This window comes from Trachypithecus francoisi, unplaced genomic scaffold (genome assembly GCF_009764315.1).
Source record: "Trachypithecus francoisi isolate TF-2019V2 unplaced genomic scaffold, Tfra_2.0 Lachesis_group4, whole genome shotgun sequence".
Lineage (NCBI taxonomy): Eukaryota > Metazoa > Chordata > Mammalia > Primates > Cercopithecidae > Trachypithecus > Trachypithecus francoisi.
The window spans coordinates 43,441,624-43,460,349 of NW_022681469.1; the positions used below are offsets into that span (position 1 = coordinate 43,441,624).

The window sequence follows — 18,726 nt, forward strand, 5'->3', positions numbered from 1 at the left end:
ATTATAGTTGTTGTTGCTATAGTTGATATTAATACTGCCCAATAGATTGTAAACTCCTATGACCTTGGGATCACATCTATGACTTCTTTTATATTCTTGATATAACACAAGAGTAAGTGCTTCAGTGAGGCCTTTGGAATGAATGGATGAAAAGTAAAAAATGAATTAGTTAACGCATGTTGTAAAATCTCATTCAACATACTCTTCTTAGAGATATTTTTCAATTGTAGGTATACAATGTTCTTTGGCATTCAGTTGCATAGTGTGAAAGATCATTCATATTCATAGAAACTGAAAGTGTTCTTAATAATGTATATTTCATAAAAGTATACAGATTAAAAAGGATTAATTTAGAACAGTAGGATAATCTAAATAGCTACCCTAAAAAAATTACCACCGGCATTTTAATGAAATGTTATTTTACAACTTTAAAGCTCATAGCAATATAATTAGTAATATGTGTAATCTTTATTACCAATCTTAATCTTTTTTATATGACTGAAAAATTATTTTATGGTAGTACAATTAAAATAATGCTAAAAATGTCAGCATAACAGAATTAAACTAAAGTAACTACTACAATATTGTACCCCAAACCAGCTAATTTAAATGCAAAATACTTTGTAGAGGCTATTTATCTGGGTTAATGCATGTTAAGGGATTTAAGGAGTAGTTTGTGTAACTGAAATAAAAGGAAAAATAGGCACTGTACAGCAATCTTTACTATTGTTTAACATGAGGGAAATATTAAATCAGTTTATATATAGGCCACATGAGGAAAATGTATTAGAAGCCACATCATAGCATAGTAAATATAAAGACTACTGCCAGGCAAAACTACGTTCATAGGCTTTTAAAAGGCAGATTTGAAATGCTTAAAGTTGTCCTTACAGAAACGATAGTACAATATTAACTATGGTAACTAGACTGAAGGTGTAAAATTTTGAAAGTATGTGGTATATTTTGCAAAAGGGATTTTGACAGACTTGACAGTTGTTTAGTTGACACATGGCTGTCGTTAGATATTTTTCTGAATGCTCCTGTCAATTCATAATAATGACTATACCACTTTCTCATTATTATAAGGTGAAAATATGAAAGGGTTTAAAAATAAGATTAAAAAAATAAAACTGGGCTCAGGATAGAAATAAGGAAGTACAGGCCAGGCGCGGTGGCTCAAGCCTGTAATCCCAGCTCTCTGGGAGATCGAGGTGGGCGGATCACGAGGTCAGGAGATCAAGGCCATCCTGGCTAACACGGTGAAACCCTGTCTCTACTAAAAATACAAAAAACTAGCCAGGCATGGTGGCAGGCCCCTGTAGTCCCAGCTACTCGGGAGGCTGAGGCAGGAGAATGGCGTAAACCTGGGAGGCGGAGCTTGCAGTGAGCTGAGATCCGGCCACTGCACTCCAGCCTGGGCGACAGAGCGAGACTCCGTCTCAAAAAAAAAAAGAAAAGAAATAGGGAAGTACAGAAAAGTAGAAAAAAATCACCTAGAATTTCACTACCCATACAGTTTCACACTTAATATTTTGTACATATATTTCTAGTTCCTGTTCTCTTAAAATTTTTAGTTTTCTTAAGAACAAAGTTTTGATCATATTCCATAGAAAATATTTATGTGTAATATAAAGGAATCCAAGTAATACATGTTACACACAAATTACTTAAAATAGTGAATCATCTGTGTTTTCTCTGTGTTATTTTGGGCCCTAATTTTTAAACCCTCGAAAAATATTGTGGCTTATGTATTTATTCCTAATTTTTAGGGCTACTCATTTTAAAAAACTGGTTAGCATTTAAAATATTTTATTAAAGTTTAACTTCTTAATAATCATAACCCATTAAAATTGTATGTAACTTATGAGAGAAACATGGATGATAGATTTGAGAGAAATTAGATGCTATAGTATAGTGTGTTTATTATTCTAGTGCAATAATGGAAAGGAAAACTCTGATTTCACAGATAATGCTGCACATTGTATTTGTTTGATTTTGATCTTGTAGGTCCCAGCACACCTGGAAAGTTCTTCCAGGCCTCAGCTACAGAAAGCCCAGAGACAGCAAGTAAATTCTTTCATGATCCTTGATCATCAGATCATCAATCCAACTCTTAAATGGTCACAACCTACAGTGCCAAGTGGTGGGCCTCTTGTGCAGCATGCACACACGACTCTGGACAGTGACACTGGCCTCTCAGAAAACCCGCTCACCAAGTTACTAACTCTTGGAAAAGAAGATGACAATGCACAATGGCATGTATGTCTAATGGCTGGTTATAAAAATATATCATCAGTTTTTGAAAAAACCTCTATAAAGTAATTGAAGTCAACATTTTTACAGTAAACCTTCCAATTGCAAATGTAACAAAATAAATGTGCTTTTAATTAATTAATTATTCTCTATTTATTAACTATATGCATATAAGTTCCTATGCATAATAAAATATAAAAATTCATTTTTAATATGCACTTCAATTATGTATTAATGTGAATTAAAATAGACACTAATAGTGGTATGTGTTTAGAAGATTTAGCTCTAATTGTAAATATTTTCTGATAAGTTTAGTTGAAATATTTATCAGTAGTTAGAGTGTCTTAAATATCCATTACAATAAAACGGGCAGAAATTTCTTAAATAGCAGTAAATTTTTGCTGTAGAAATTGACTATTAGAATAAGACTAATACTTTTATTGCATTTATATTATATGACATTATATCCGGATCTTTTAACTTTTGCTTTTCTATACATTCAATTCTATTTTTAATAAATACTTGGTTACTCTTTACTAAATAACCGAAATTTAGAAGTTCTGATCGTACAAAGTAAATGAGTATTTAGCTTCATGGAGTTTATATTTATTGTGATTTGCTTGTAATGAACGTTCAGAAAATATTGACGTATGAATAGAACTGGGAAACAGTGGTACTAGAAAAAAGACTTCCTTTAATATTTCAGTCTGAAAAACTACAGTAATAACTGAGCTTTCTTTTCTTTTTTCCATTAGATTTGTTAGATAAAGCTATGGTCTTATGATCTCCCAGGTTTAATCTCCCAGTCTACATTCCTGGTGATTTTTGCCGATTTCAGGTCAATGCTTACCATCTATTAAGCCTGTAGCCTCCAGGCACAAAAGGATAATGCTCAGAATCCCATTATTTAAATTCCAAATGATAGAGAATTTTTTAAACAAATTTTATGTTAATCTGGAAAAGAGAAAAAAATAAGGATCTGGTGTAGATTGTTAATACAAAATAAAACAATAAAAAATGGGACTTTTTGAAATCTAAAACTGAATGTAAGTACCTGCCTGTATATTTACTCAATCTTTACAGTAGTGGATATATAAAAAACTTTCCTGAAAAATGAATGTAGAACCAGGTTCTCTATTCAGTCTATGAAGACTGTAAAAATATATATCAGATGAAATAATCTGTTCAGTAAATGTTAGATCTACACACCCTACAATTTATCCTACAACTACTTATCCCAAAGTTCATTTTCTTGTGTGAAAGATTGATTTCTAAAGAGAAAAACAAATCTTGAAGGATATGCATATGCCAGTTAATTCTAGGTAAAACTTAGAAATGATTTTATTATATATTTTATAAAATATGTGCTCTAAAAAATGAGAGTGGGTAAGCAACATAGATTCTCCTTTTAATTTTTTATTTCATTTATTTTATTTTTTATTTTTATATTTTTATTTTTATTTATTTTTATATTTATTTTTATTAATTATTTTATATATTTATTTATTTTTTCTTTTCTGCCTTTTTTTTATTCTTTAGGCACGCATCTTTGCTTTTATACTAAGTTTGTATATATAAATAAAATTCACATGTTTTTAGTGGTCTTCGGGTGCTCTCAATCAAAGAATCTCATGGCTCAGAAGGGTTGAAAGTCCCAAGAATTGCTCTGGCCTTGGGGCAATGTGAACAAACAGTGGCTATAGACAATTTTTTTTTCTATTTTTTAAAACCATCATATTTTAAATTATATATACAAAAGTATCTCCCAACCATTATTAATGTCCATTTAATCACGGTTTTACTGAGTCTGTAATAGTTTTAATCAGTGTGTGGTCTCTTTGAATTTGACATGTTTATACATCTTCACATACTGCCATCATTCACAGACTTACTATCTTTGATAGCTAGGATATACCCTGTGCTGTTGCAATAGTCTAATACTTTTACTGGTGCTTGGAGTCTATGACTCAAAGCAGAAGGTGTATAGTCTTTGGATATAGTCAGTGTAGTACAGTTGTGTGGTTTCAGTCCTTAATTTCTCTCACCCATATGTGTGCAAGTTGTAGAATTGATTTGATGCTTGAATTTAAAATTTTTAACACAAGGGCAGAATGGGAGCTCAGAAGATGGTTTCTGTTGCCATCTTTTTTTTTTTTTTCTCCCAAGCCTTTTCCACCGGTGACATCAGGGAACAGTTCATCAATTCAAAGAAGACCCCAGAAATCATAGCTACCACAGGATAAGTCTGAGAACAGCTTTAGATTCAGGATTTGGTCATTGGAATTAGGAGCAACTTGAAGACTGAAAATCTTTAAGATGAAGTATAAAATCAAAAGAAGCATTTTGTAACATGGGTCTTTCTAAGATGCAATTCAAACTTGTACCAATAGCACATGGAACCTTCTGCACTTAACCCTTGCACCTGGCTCAGACTTATTCTTTAGTATCCCCATAGAGCTTCATGTTTCAGCTCTATTGGTTCCCCACTGGTTCTTGTGGTGGCCGGGTTCTCCTTCTTACGCCTTTTCTTTACCCTCTGCTTATTTGATCACGACCATTTGTCTGGATAATTCTAGTTCACCCTTCAAAATTCATTTCAGGTGTCTTGTCTAAGGGCTTTCCCCGGTGATGATGCTCTGTTTGGGTTTAGCGTCTTTTATTGGAGTTTTCATAGCAATGCTGATATCATGTGGATAACAATTGCACTTTTCATGGCATTCTCACAGCACATGCTGCATTTTAATTATGCCTTTTGTGTTTTTCTTATCTTCTAGTCTGTTAATTCCTTGATGAAACTACCATACCTTATTCACATTTTAATATCTAACTCCTAGGACAAATTTTTGCCAATTAATAATCAGTGCCTTTTTTGGCTAATTCATAAGTTAATGAATAATGAGAATGCTTATTTCAATAATATTTCTCTACTTGCTCTTTTTGGTACTTTAAGTAATATGGTAAAATTTGGGAAGAACCATTAGAAAAGTGAAATCAAGGTGTTCTAGAAAATCAGAAGAAAGATAAATTTTTTCAGTGTGAGGTCTCAGGAAATCCTGGAAGAGGTAATACTTGAATTGGGTGTTGAAAGACATATACATCAACAGCAAAGATGACAAAAGATAATTTTTTTGGGTAGAGAATGCTGTAAGCTAGGGGCAGAGTAGACAAGCATAAGTGGACTTCAGAGTGATACAATTTGGTGCAAATAAGTGACTGAGGTTAGCAAGAAGGATTAGGGTGCGGTTACAGGACTTAAATGCAGATCTGGGAACTTAGACCATGATTCCAAGGTAGTGGGGGACTGTATCAATTAGATCTGCATTAGGAACATGCAAGAGAAACACACTTCCAGTGATTTAACTAAATGAGAGTTATAATTTTTTCTCCCGTAATAATCTTATGTTATCTCATATAATCTTATACAATTATATCTTACAATTATTAACAACGTAGAATATTAACAGTGATATTAACAACAAAAATAAGAGAGTATTCATTTAGTCCTTATTTTATGTCAGGTGGTATTTTAAATTAGTTTAACTTTTTAAACATCACTATGGTTTACTACTATTATCTCCTTTTTTTTTTTTTTTTTTTTTTTTGAGACAAGTCTCCCTCTGTCACCCAGGCTGGAGTGCAGTAGCACGATCTTGGCTCACTGTAACTTCCAACACCTGGGTTCAAGAGATTGTCGTGCCTCAGCCTCCCAAGTAGCTGGGACTACTGGTACATGCCATCACACTCAGCTAATTTTTGTATTTTTAGTAGAGATGGAGTTTTGCCATATTGGACAGGGTGGTCTTGAACTCCTGACCTCAAGTGATTCACCTGCCTCGGCCTCCCGAAGTGTTGGGATTACAGGCATGAGCCATCATGCCCAGCCCCTATTATCTCCATTTTTAAAATAGGGCAACTCCCATGAAAAGTAGGCCAGAAGTAGGTAGTCAGAGGCTGTTGTAGTTCTCTGTGATGTCAACATAGATCAGTTCTTCCTCTATCTTTCTTCTTTACTATGTGACTTTTATCTTAATGTGCTTCAAGTGATCACAAGAGGGCTGCTTCACCTCTCAGGTCCTCAAACCAGATGGACAGTAGAGAGAATGCCTCCATGAGGAAAGGAAAACTTTTGCAGAAATTCAGAAGAGACTTGTGCTTATGACTTAGTCAAAACTGTGTCACATGGCCACATTTAGCTGATGTGAAGCTGAGAAAAATGCATTTTTTCTTCTGATCATATTGTTTCATCAAAAACATTAGTAAGAAAGAAGAAGAAAATTGATATTTACTACACAACTCTCAGTGGATCTGCTGTGGGAACAAGTTTTTGAGTACAAAAGTATCATAATCAAAGCAATGCTTCAGAAACATTTAAATGGCAGTTGAGAGGGAAAGATTTGAGGTTAAGGTTCACGCCACATGAACAGGTGATGGCATATTACAGTGCAATTTAGTTATAGCCTGAATCAGGAAAATTGGTGGGAGAGAGAATAAGATAAATGAATTCAGGGGTAATGTTGATGCATCTCAGTGTCATATTGTATACGTAAAGTGAAGGTGGAAGATGAGTTTGGTGCAATTTTGAGATTTTTGAGCCTTTACAGGATGAATAACATAGATGAAGGGACTGTTAAGAGAAGTATGATAGTCAGAGGGAGTGTAGAGTTTGGCATGAAAGTGACGATGAGCTAACTTAGAAGACAACCAGGAGAAGAGGTTCAAAGGACAAATGAAAATAAAAAATCTATTTCTCAAGAAAGAACTTAGAATGGTCAATAAGATTTCATTTGTTTCTTCATTCAGACAGCTGTCATTGCCACATGCTCAGGGAACAAACTGCGCATCCTATATAATCTATACCATATAGGAGCTTCAGGTTGAGGGCAAGAGAAAAAAATTAACAAATAATTATAATATTGTGTAAAAAGACTTAGAGGAAAAGACTAGCAGGGCGTTTAGGCAGATGGGATAGCATGAGTGCAGAATAGAGATGGAAAACAGTGTGAAATGAATAGAAAAGAAGGCAGATGGTGGTAGAAGATGACATCAAAGAAGTAAGTAATCAGCAAATTGCAGAGAGGCTAGTACTCCATGTTAAACAGTATCAAGTCACTGTAGAGTTGAAACTTGGGAGCTAGGGTGACATAATCAGATTTGACTGTAGATCACTTTGTCAACTATATAGAGGGAGAAGTCTGGAGTCAGGGATAGGGAACAGCTGGGAGTCTATTTCTATTGTGCAGTGCAAGAAAGTGAGACTCTCCCTTAAATCATGTTGAACTGTGGTATCAGTGAGATTATCACGTGGAGATGTTGGTGACAGCTAGATATCCAAATTTGCTGGACTGGAGGAAGAGATTTGAGAGTTGTTAGCATACAGGTGGTCTTTGAAATCTTGAATGAGAAGTAAATCCCCTTGAGAACCTGAATACAGTGAGGAGAGATGATAGCTAAAGATACTCTTCTGAAGATGACCAACATTTAAGGGATGGTCAGAAGAGAAGGTCCATAAAAGTAAAGTAAAAAGATAACTGGGAGAGTGTGATGTCATTGATGCCAAAGAAGGAATTAAAGAAGGAGGGAGTGATTCACACACCCAAATATAGCAGATGAGTCTAGTAAAAACTGATCAATATCTGTTGAACTTGGCAAAGAGTCAATAAAAATAACAAAAGGAATGTCAGTAAGATGGTGAGCAGAAGCCATTCTACTTGAATTCAGAGTTAATGGAAGGTGGAGAGATTGACCACCTGGGATGTTTGGGATAGCTGGACAGAAAGAACAGGGCAAAGGCATAAAAGGTCATAAAACAAAAACTGTTCAGGTGATCTGCCAGTGTTTAGATTGGAAAACAAAGGCTGCATTTGTTGAGTAAGATCATGGATTTTAAGATTTCAGAAATGAAGTAGTTTAGATGATGAGAAGACCTAAGGCATGGCTTTAAGTATAGGTAAAGAGAAGTCTAAATTTAGGTTTATGTGCTGAACTATCAGATTTAGAGAGTGCTGAGTTAAAATATTCAACTACAAGTGTTGATTTACTTTTCCATATAATTCTGACAGTTGTATATATTTTTAGGTGCATTCGTGTTCATGATCACTTGATATTATTTTTCCTTCAGATTTTAACCTTGAATTTTATATTGCTTAATATGAATACCACTGCTGTGGATTTCCTTTTGGTTATATTTATGATACTTTTTTTAACCTTGTTTCAGCTTTTTCTGTTGTTTTCTTTTAAGTGTGCCTCTTATAGACAAAATATTACAAAACCTTTTAAAAATCCAACTGAAGAGAGAGTTTCTCAATCAGTATGTTAACTCATTTACATTCTTGTACTTACTTTACTATTAGGATTTAACAGTTATAATTTCTTATGTTTTAAGTTACTATACTTTCTGTTCCTTTGCTATCTTTTTTCTATCTTCCATTGGTCAATTCTTATCTTCTTTTCTGTTTGTTACTCGTAATATTTTAAGAGTCATCATTATGTTTTTTTCTATATCTATATCCTTGTTTAACATTGTCATACTCTTAAGCAAAAATCTACCTTGGTATGGTCTCATTTCCTTGTTGTCACCTACCATTCTGTATTGATATTTATAGAATGTATGTATGTATAGAATTCATGTATATATACATACTTATCTATAGAAATACATATATAATTATTGTGCATGTATGTCTCTTTCTACATATATATAGAGTTACTTAGATCACAAAAATTTTACTGTCCTTTACTCATTCTTTTATTTTGTATCAATTTCATGGTTTTATTTATCTTCTGACTGGAGTACTCCTTAAACTGTTTTTAAAAGGTATTTTTGCCTTAAAGTTTCTGAGTCTTTATATCCAAAAATAATTTAATTTCATCCACATACTTAAAAGATACTTTGTTGACTATAAATCTGTAGGTTCAAAGTTCTTTACCTTTAATATTTCTAGTATTATCTTATTTTCTTTTGCACTCAATATTGTTAGCAAGTTTTATTCTTGTTCTTTTGTAAACCTTTATTTTCACATATCTGAAAACATATAAATATTTTCTTTTGTCCTTGAATCTTATACTTTTTATGCCTATTATCTCCATTTTTACTTTTGTCAAGCAATTTGCCCTGTCTTTGTATTCTTATGATCTTAATTTATTATTTTGAGGATGCCTACTTGCAGGTTTGTAGTTCTCATTTTGTCTGATCTATTAATTCCGTTTCATCTGATACAAAATGGTGTGTTTGTTGTCGTTTTAAAATAACAAATGGATTCCTAGGTTTTCAATTATGGAGATACTTAGAAGTTGTGAAGGTTTTAGGCTGGATTTTAGATTTTAACATTCATGAAGATAATGGTAAAACTGAAATTAGGGGAAAAAATAGTCATGTAGGTAGATGACAGAAGTGAGGGATGGTAGTGTTAAAGGCAAAGGCACAACCTCCAAAGGAGGATGTTTCACATGTAACAAAGAAAGTTTCTTTCTGGAATAAGGGAAACTTAAGCATGCTTTATAGTCAAAATGAAAAATTAAACAGACTGCGTCATTTATGACATAAGCTTCCAGAGAGAAAATAGATGAATGACTTATATGTAATTTTTACTGAATCCACTCCTAGTATCCAAATGAAAAGCGCTCCCCATAAATTATGTTTAGCAATCTTCTTTCCTCAAGTCTTCTTCACATCTGTTCAGTACAAGTTTTTTTCCCATTTAGTGCCAGAATATGAGTAAAATATCACAAAATAAAAATTCAGTTTTAATAACAATCAAGAATCTACTTAAATAATTTCAGAGACTGGACTGAACAAAAGAACAAAATATGCACATGTATTAACCTAGCTCCTTTAAAGATCTCTTTGTGCACAAGGATTTAACATCTGACCATGACTAGAGCTACACCCTCCACTGTAGTACCCATGAACCCCATGTGGCTATTTGAATTTAAAGTTAGTTCAAATTCAATAACGTATTTATTTGTATTTATTTTTACTTTTTTGGAGATGGGGTCTCACTGTGTCGCCCAGGCTGGAGTGCAGTGGTGCAATTTCTGCTCACTATAGACTATGTCTCCTGGGTGCAAGTGATTCTCCTACCTCAGCCTCCCAAGTAGCTGGGACCACAGGCACGCACCGCCATCTGCCTGTCTAATTTTTGTATTTTTCAGCAGAGACAGGGTTTCATCATGTTGGCCAGGCTGGTCTAGAACTCCTGACCTCAAGTGATCCACATGCCTCAGCATCCCAAAGTGCTGGGATTGCAGGTGTGAGCCACTGCACCTGGCCAAATTCAGTAACATTTTATAAAATTAAATGAAATTAAAATTTCAGTTTCTCAGTTATGCTAGCCACATTTCATGTGTTTAGTAGTCATATGTGGATATGTGGTTAGTTATTACTATTAATACATTTGTCATTTCAGATATAGGACATTTCCATCATTGCAGAAATTTCTATTGGTTACCACCAGCCTTGAGGATTCTGTGATGTCAGTTTCTTGCATACTCCGCTTCATCTCTAACTGCTCTTGGCCTTGCACATTCTACTCTATTCCCATTAGTGCTCATTCTTTCTCAAACATGTTAAGCTTGTTCCTACCTTAGGTCTTTCTTATTCCTTTCCCAAGGATCACCCTTCCCCATGTTAATCTTATCTCTGTTCAAATGTCAGTAAATCTTCTCTGATTCTCTTTATAAAATAACAACCATTTTCATCAAGGTGTATCCTCTACCTGTTTTAATTTCTTCAGCCTGCTATTTGTTATTAAACTGTTTATGGGTCTGTTTCCTTAAGAATTTGAGCCGCATAAGAGTAAGAATTTCCTGCTATTGGTTATGGTAGCTCCAGTTTTAACCACAAGATCTCACAGTAAACATTGCTTAATTAATATTTGTTAAGATGTGAATAGTGTTCCATATTTTTTGGAGTATTCTAGTAGAATTCTCTGAACACTTAATTCTCTTACGTTCCTAGATATCTTGCTTTGAAGATAACATCAGTAGAATTATAAGTTATTTTTCCATATCTATCAGAGTGTACTCCTGATAGTATCTGCATATATCATGGGAAATTCACAGTACTATAGTTATATAAACAAAACTTTCACAATATCTTTGAGTTTATATCACACTTAAAACTTTCACTAAATGGAATATGAATGGAAGCAGAGATAGCTAGAGCTAGAGCAGAGAGAGAGAGAGAGAAGCAACCATTTTTTAAATCATATAAACCTTTAAAATCTCCTCCAGCTAGAGTACAGAAGGGGAGGAAAGTTTCTATTTTAGAAAAGAATTGAGAAAGGATATAGAAAGCCAATGTGATTTGGACTATAGAGTCACATTTCTGGGATGTCAGTCCTTCCTCCACCACTCACTCACTATATAATCTGGGACAAATTATTAAAATTTTTTTCTCTCAGTTTCCTTTTCTGTATGGCAGAGTACTCATTTCATAGGGTTATTATAACTATTAAGTGAATTATGTATGCAAAGCACTTAGAAGTGTGCCTGGTACATCTCATGCACTATAAAAGTGATTTTTATTGTTACTATTTAAAATGTTCATAATTATTGTTGTTTTTGTTATTGCTATTGCTATTATCTATTATTATTGGTCTTTAGAGAAGGTAGGATGAAATATTTCCATCTAGTCTGTATCTACAGGAATGTACTGGCTAATATTTAACCATGAATATTTAGATATACACGTGTAAGATGCAATCAGAACATTTTAAAAGATAAATAAAGTTTGTACATAGTAATCTCTGTACATATTAACTATAGGGAACCTGTCTGCCTTGAGATACTTCATGATAACCACTCTATTTATGTAGATACTGATTCCAAGAGACTAGTTCAGGGTGCTTTGCCAAGTTGTCACCTGTCAGCCTTTGGACACAAATGCAAGAAAAAGCAACAGACCAAAGATTGTCAGGGTTCCCGCATTTTCAATGCTAAAATAATGTGTTTATATATAAATATATATATAAAATATTGAGGTTTTATATATATGTATATATAACCTCAATTTAAATTGTCTAAAAAACTTTTAAAGATTGCTAGAATTTTTCTCTCTGATTTCAGACTGAAGCACAACTTTTATCATTATGTACAATATTCTAAATGTGTTATATTTTGCTAGATGGAGGACGTTATTGAGGATATAATCGGTATGGAATCGAGTTTTAAAGAGGAAGGAGCAGACTCTCCTCTGCTAATGCAAAGAACAGTAAGTGCTTTCAGACCCAAGAAGGTCATTGAAACTGAAATGAATACACTCTGATAATAAAAAAGTTTGATTAGCAAATGGTGTTTTTTTCTGCACTTTTTAAACAGACAAGATAAAAGATGAATACTAGAAAATATTTATTGGTGCAGAAAAAAAGGTTATCTAATGATTGAAGAAGAATATAGTGCTTGTGCTAATCTCCCTCTCTGTCTCTGTGTCTATCTGTCTAATCCTATACACATGCATCTAACTATATATCTAATTTGCTAGCATTTTCTGTGAGGGATTTAATCTTTAGATTTTCTATTTTTAAGCACAGCATGTAATCAAACACCCTTATAAGGTCATGACTAAATTTTGACTATTTTACCATGACTAATATAGCTTTCAGATTTAGAGGCTCTATACCTTTGTACAAGAAAGAAAATATAGCAACAATGAAAAATATAAATTTACTTCTAAGCCAACAGCCCAGAGGTTAAAGTCAAATTGAAAAAGATAGAACAGGCCTCACCCTCCTTTAAAGTATGTAGAAATACTTCTATGTTGAAATCAGTACAAATTCCTGCAATATGAAGGGATAGTGTCTTATCTCCTATTTGCTTGCTGTGCGCCTTCTGATTGTTCATTTATGAATCATAAAAATGTTATCTGTAAAGGGTATATAAGCTCTTTCAACCCATTGTGAAGGATTATTATTAGTTTTGTTGGTTTGTTTATGGTTTACAATCTTTTAGAGAACACAAGAAAAAAGGATCTCAAAGATTGCAATTGAATTGTTACTTTAAACATTTAATTTTAAAAAACTGAATTCTGACTATATTGAGTTGTGGACTATTCATCAAAAAGTCAATAGGCTAGACTATATGATGATGGATGTTTTCAATTTAGGGCCTAGAAAAAAATGCTGGTAGAAGCATCCCTTCTTTTCTGTATCAATTCTTAACTAGACTATCTGATGAGAGAAGTGTCTCTTTCTCCTTTTCTCTAGTATGCAGGACCTACACGTAGTGCTAGTCAAGTCACCAATACTAACTTTCCTTGCTAAATATCAGATGAAGTTTAAAATCTGGTTTTTGTTGCAGGATTTTATTTTCAGTTTTCATTTTTTTAAATGTAGAATGATGACTCTACCTTTTTTCTCTTCAGATTTCAAGTAGCGTAGTGACATGAAAACTAATTCTCCAGATACATTTGATATCAATGCTAATATCTCCCTTTCTAATTTCACAGCATGAGGATACTATTTTCTTAACCAATGTTCAACTTCTGAGTTTGAGGAAATGATATTAATTTCCTGAAATCTTCTCTTCTTTGTACATGGTACTTACTTCGTTGAAATTGTGTACTGAAACGTTCTCTGTCAAATTATCTACTTGTTTTGTAGAATCTTTGTAGAATGGTTTACTCAGTAAAAACTTGGTGATGAATTTCATTGGGAATATACTTTTGATACACAAAATGTGCTTTTAAATAGATGGATACTACTGGCCTAAGTGTATTTACATAAAGAAATATCTGAGGTTAATCAACCAAAGATTATTGATAATTTAGATCCATGTATAAAACCAAGCAGTTCAATTAACCAAATATGTACCTAATACTTATTATATGTAAAACATAATATTCACACAATATGAGACTGCAAGTTGAGTGAGGCACAATTCACATGTCAAGAGATGACAATATGATGGCATAGCACAATGAGTTGTGCCTGAGAGTTAGGGCAGGTAAGAATGTGGAACTTGTGTCAAACCTGGTTCTAGTCCAGATATTATGCAAATCACGTAACCTGCCTTTGCTTTGATATCTATTTCTGTATTATAGGAATAATTAAAAATAGTGGTCTCTGAAAGCTGTTTTAATTGATATCTTATAGACTACATGTGTTCATTTTGAATGCTAGTTAGAGATTTGCTCTGCAGCTCAAATGAAGGAGAAACCATGCGAAAGTGAGAATTTTTGGAAGTCCTTTAGAAAGAGGTGATGTTTGAAATATAGTTATGAAGTACTGTATAGTTAAGATTTTAAGAGATAGACATGAAGGCAGAAAAGTAGCAAGTTAAGAGAACAACATAAGGCAAGAAGTGAGAAAAAAGAGAATGTACAAGAATAGCTGGTAGAATAGGGGTAGGAAACGCTGAAGGATTTTTATAGTTTATGTAGATAAAAGCAAAGACTTGTTAGATTCAGAAAAAGCTTTGAGTAAGTATATTAGCCAGTGAACTTTTGGTTGCAGGTGGTTAACCTGACTCATAAGGGGCTTAAGCATGAAAGGAATTTATTGGTTCATGCCATCTAAAAATCCCTAAGTAATATTGTATGTGGGCATCCCTTTGTAAATTTGTCTCTGTTTTCTTCTGTGCTGGCTTTATTCTCAGCCATTGAACAGACACTGTCATAGCCTATTCCCAGCCATGCATACACTTTTTTCTTGCTAACCTAGTTTTTTTTTTTTTCAGACATCCATTCCTTCACAAGAAAGAGGAAGTTTCTGATTAATTTAAACCAATTCTGGTGGCCCCATTTCCCTTGCCAGACTTTGTTTTAAGAATGGGCCTGTGCTGCAATTCTGGCAAGTTGAGCAGGATACTGAGATCTGCTTGGAAGTTTTCTTTAGTCTATAATTTCAAGAAAGAGAAGGGTTTTTGCTTCTCCATGATATATGGGGCTTCTGTAGCCTTTTTCTCCCCCAAAAGATAGATAAAGTGGGAAAAACAAAGGAAACAAAGGGAAAGAGAAAATCGACAGCTATGGAAAGAAATGCTGCTACATGCCCCTGGAGAATTATTTTGCCTATGGATATGTAAGGTTTTTTTTTCTTTATTTTATAAGCCAATTATGTCAGGATTTTCTGGTTCTCAAAAACAAATGCATCCTAATGGAAACATTCAGTGAGGATGGGATATCTAAGAGGAAATGTTTTTCTTCTTAGTCCCAGTTGAAACCCTGGGATAACAGAGCAGCTTCTGTCACATATCTATTTCTAAGCCAATGTCTCTGGGTCTTGGGCCTACCCTAGAGCTGTGGCTTGAGCAGCCCTCCACAACAAATTGTCCAGACTAAGAGTGAGAACCAAGAAAGCAGCAGTTGTTACTCAAGCAAATATGAATAGGTTCTAGTCAGGCTAAATCAACAGATGTTTATTATAATAAGCTTCAAAAATGAAAATATTTATCAATAATTATTATTATGTTCACCTGCTATATGACATGGGTTTTCTGTGTTAGTCCCTTTTCCATTTCTATAAAGGAATACCTGAGGCTGGATACTTTATGAAGAAAAGGGGATTATTTGGCTCATGGCTCTGCAGACTGTATACATGAAGCTTTATCCTGGTATCTGCTTCTGGTGAGGGCCTCAGGAAGCTTTTAGTCATAGCAGAAAGGAACGGGATCCAGAGCATCACATGGTGAGACAGGGAGCAAGAGAGAGGGGAGAAGTTTCCATCCTCTTTTAAATAACACGCTCCCATGTGACTAAGTGTCCTAGTTCATTATCTAAAGCCATACCTATCATTTGTGTCTGGAATCCCTTCCAAAGGATTTTTCTTCTTTAAATAGCTCCTTCTAGACCATCAATATATGCTGATCTACTGGATTATAAATATCAGCACTTATCAGTCTTTAATAACACTCACTAAAAGCAAACCAAACCAAACAGCACCCTTTAAACACATTTCCTCTCTGGCTACCAGGCTATTTCATGACTCCTTTACACACAAAAAAAACCCTCACTGCCCCCATTTTCTCCCTGCCTCGACTTCCTTCCCTCTCATTCTCTCCTCTCCAATAGGGCTTTTGTCCTAACAATTCTAAAAGGGCTCTGAAAACCAATCAATAGCAAACCAATAGCAAGCCAATCAATAGCAATCAATAGCAAACTAATCCAGTAGCAAATTCTCCATTGTCACACGGCTTGGCTTCTCTGCGGCATTTGACATGGTTGACGACTTCTTTCTTCTTGAAGAACTGTCTAGGATTCTGTGAATTCTCCGATTTGTTCACTCATTTTACTGGTCCTTTTTTCTCTAATAGGTGTGGATGTCTAAATTCTGGAGTGTCCCAGGGCTCAGTCTTTGGTCCTCTTTTCTCATATATCAATACATGTCCTCTAGGTAACACCAACACATCTCTAGCCTAGATCACTCTCCTATATGCCAAACTTATATATTCTACTGCTTACTTGGTATCTTTTGTGGTTCTAACAGATATCTTAAACATAACATGGCTGAAGAAAAGTCCTCCCTCCAAAATCTGCTTTTAGTTGGTGTGAAACAACAAACAAAAATGGTCATTCTTTGCTTTTCTCTCTTACTCCCATACCCACATCTATCAGTACGTCTTTGTAATCCACATCCAAGATTTCCAGAATCTCACTGCTTCCTATCACGTCCTCCTGTAAAACATGTTCCACCATCTCTCACTATAGTCAGAGGCTCTGACCTAGCTTCCCTGCTACTTTTTGTTACCTTACAGCTGTTCTTTAAAAAGCAGCCAGAATAATCTTCCTAAAGAAATAACCAGATCCTGTTTCTCCTTGCTTAATATTTTATTAATTTTCTGAAATACTCAGAATATAATCCAGACACTTTATTATAGTCAGCACTTTCCCTTGACTTCAGGGTCTGGATTCAATGGCATCCTTTCTCTTCCTTAAACATAACAGGAATATTATCACCTTACGACCATTGTACTTCCTTTTCTTAGTTTGGAATGCTTTCGTCTCACATCTTTGCATGGTTACCTCTTTATGATTCAGATATTTAGTCAATGTCAGCTTGTCAGAGGGGCCTTTCACAATTACCCTAACTAGAAGACCCTACCCCATGACTCCTCAAGTCAATGCCTTGTCTTATTTACCCTCTGACTTATGAGCACTGTAACACAAATGATCTTATTTATTATTTGCATTTACCTATTTATTCTGTGCTTCCCCCTGTAGAATGCAAACCCCTTGAAGACAGGGATTTTGTCTGTCTCATTTACTGCTGTGTCTCTGGAGCCTAAAACTGTAGCCTGTGTTGTTGTTGTTAGTACCCAGCATAGTGACTAACACATCACAGGTGCTCAGCAAATGCATGTCAAATAAATGACTAAAATTCACACATAGTATTGAAATAATTGTTTTCATTATACATCCTATTCAGGAATACTTTTAATGGACTAAAAGCAGTAGCAACAAGAATAAAGACAACAATAATAATAGCTGCCATGCATTGGTTACTTACTAGGTGACAAGAATTATGCAAAATGCTTTTAGTGCAAAACTACATTTAATTTCACAACAAACCTATGAGACAGAGACTATTGTTGCCTATTAAAATTTTACAAATGAGGAAAGAAGCTTAGAGAAGTTAAGTAACTTGCCCAAGTTCACATAGTTAATGAATGGCAAAGTAGGGCCTTGAATCCAGCCCTGCATGAAACCAGTGCAACTGTCCTACCCATTCTGCTGTGCCAGCAGTCTCAGGGAAGCAGCCATTTCATAGAACTATAGAATCATATGATTTGAAGGGGTCTGAGACAGATCTGATCATCTGGCACACTCCAGCTGAATGATTGCTTAGCCTCTGAGTTTAGATCTGTGTATTATTTACATCCATTGGTCTTAGTTTCAGCCCTTTCTTTTGGAGATGTGGATGTGCATAGTAGCTCATTTCTTTTAACATATATAGGTATTTTTTCAATCAAGTGTCTGTAAATGCTGGTGGCATTTGGCAATCTAAGTAAACTGTTAATAGTTCAAGATCATTCCAGAGACGAGGAATGAGTAAATATTAACAACCCCCTGTGCTTGGTTGGAACTTGAAAGGACTGTATAACATCAGTGAGCAAGCTTTTGTCAATCACAGTCTAGACCAGGTTAGTCTTAAAGTCCAAAGAAGAACCAAAGTTCACTTTAGTGTAGAAGTTTTTGCAGAGTTCTCTTGATTATTGCTTGCAAGTTTAAGGAAAAGAAAATGATGAAGGAGACAGAGAAAACCATTGCTATTGTGAAGGTTATAGACACTTCAAAGTTAAAACTGGTGAGCAAGTATATTTTGGAATTCTTTCAGTGTTTGGAGATGAAACCACCTTAAATACTGAATTTAAACTTTATAAACTTATAGTCAATAAAATAAGGTATGTAAACACTGGGCTTTGAAATGCATAAAATATATTCTGCTTTATTGACAAGCGTGTTTACTTACAAGATTATTTTTAGTGCTCTGGACTACAGTAAAAAATTATAACAGTGTATTTAGTAAAAAAATTAAAACT

General features: G+C 34.3%; 1 protein-coding gene across 10 annotated transcripts in view; it reads left to right on the top strand.

The window, feature by feature from the left end:
* TFEC (transcription factor EC) overlaps positions 1 to 18,726 on the top strand; it is a 223,055-nt gene that overhangs the window by 180,899 nt on the left and 23,430 nt on the right. For 6 of the 10 annotated variants that reach the window (XM_033192948.1, XM_033192947.1, XM_033192946.1 and 3 more), the window contains 2 exons: positions 2,008 to 2,259; positions 12,377 to 12,463. In XM_033192948.1, the coding sequence (XP_033048839.1) occupies positions 2,008 to 2,259; positions 12,377 to 12,463 (339 nt within the window). Of the gene's footprint in view, positions 1 to 2,007; positions 2,260 to 12,376; positions 12,464 to 18,312; positions 18,492 to 18,726 lie in introns of those variants that run through there. The other 4 variants (XM_033192951.1, XM_033192955.1, XM_033192952.1 and 1 more) reach the window with 3 other exon arrangements.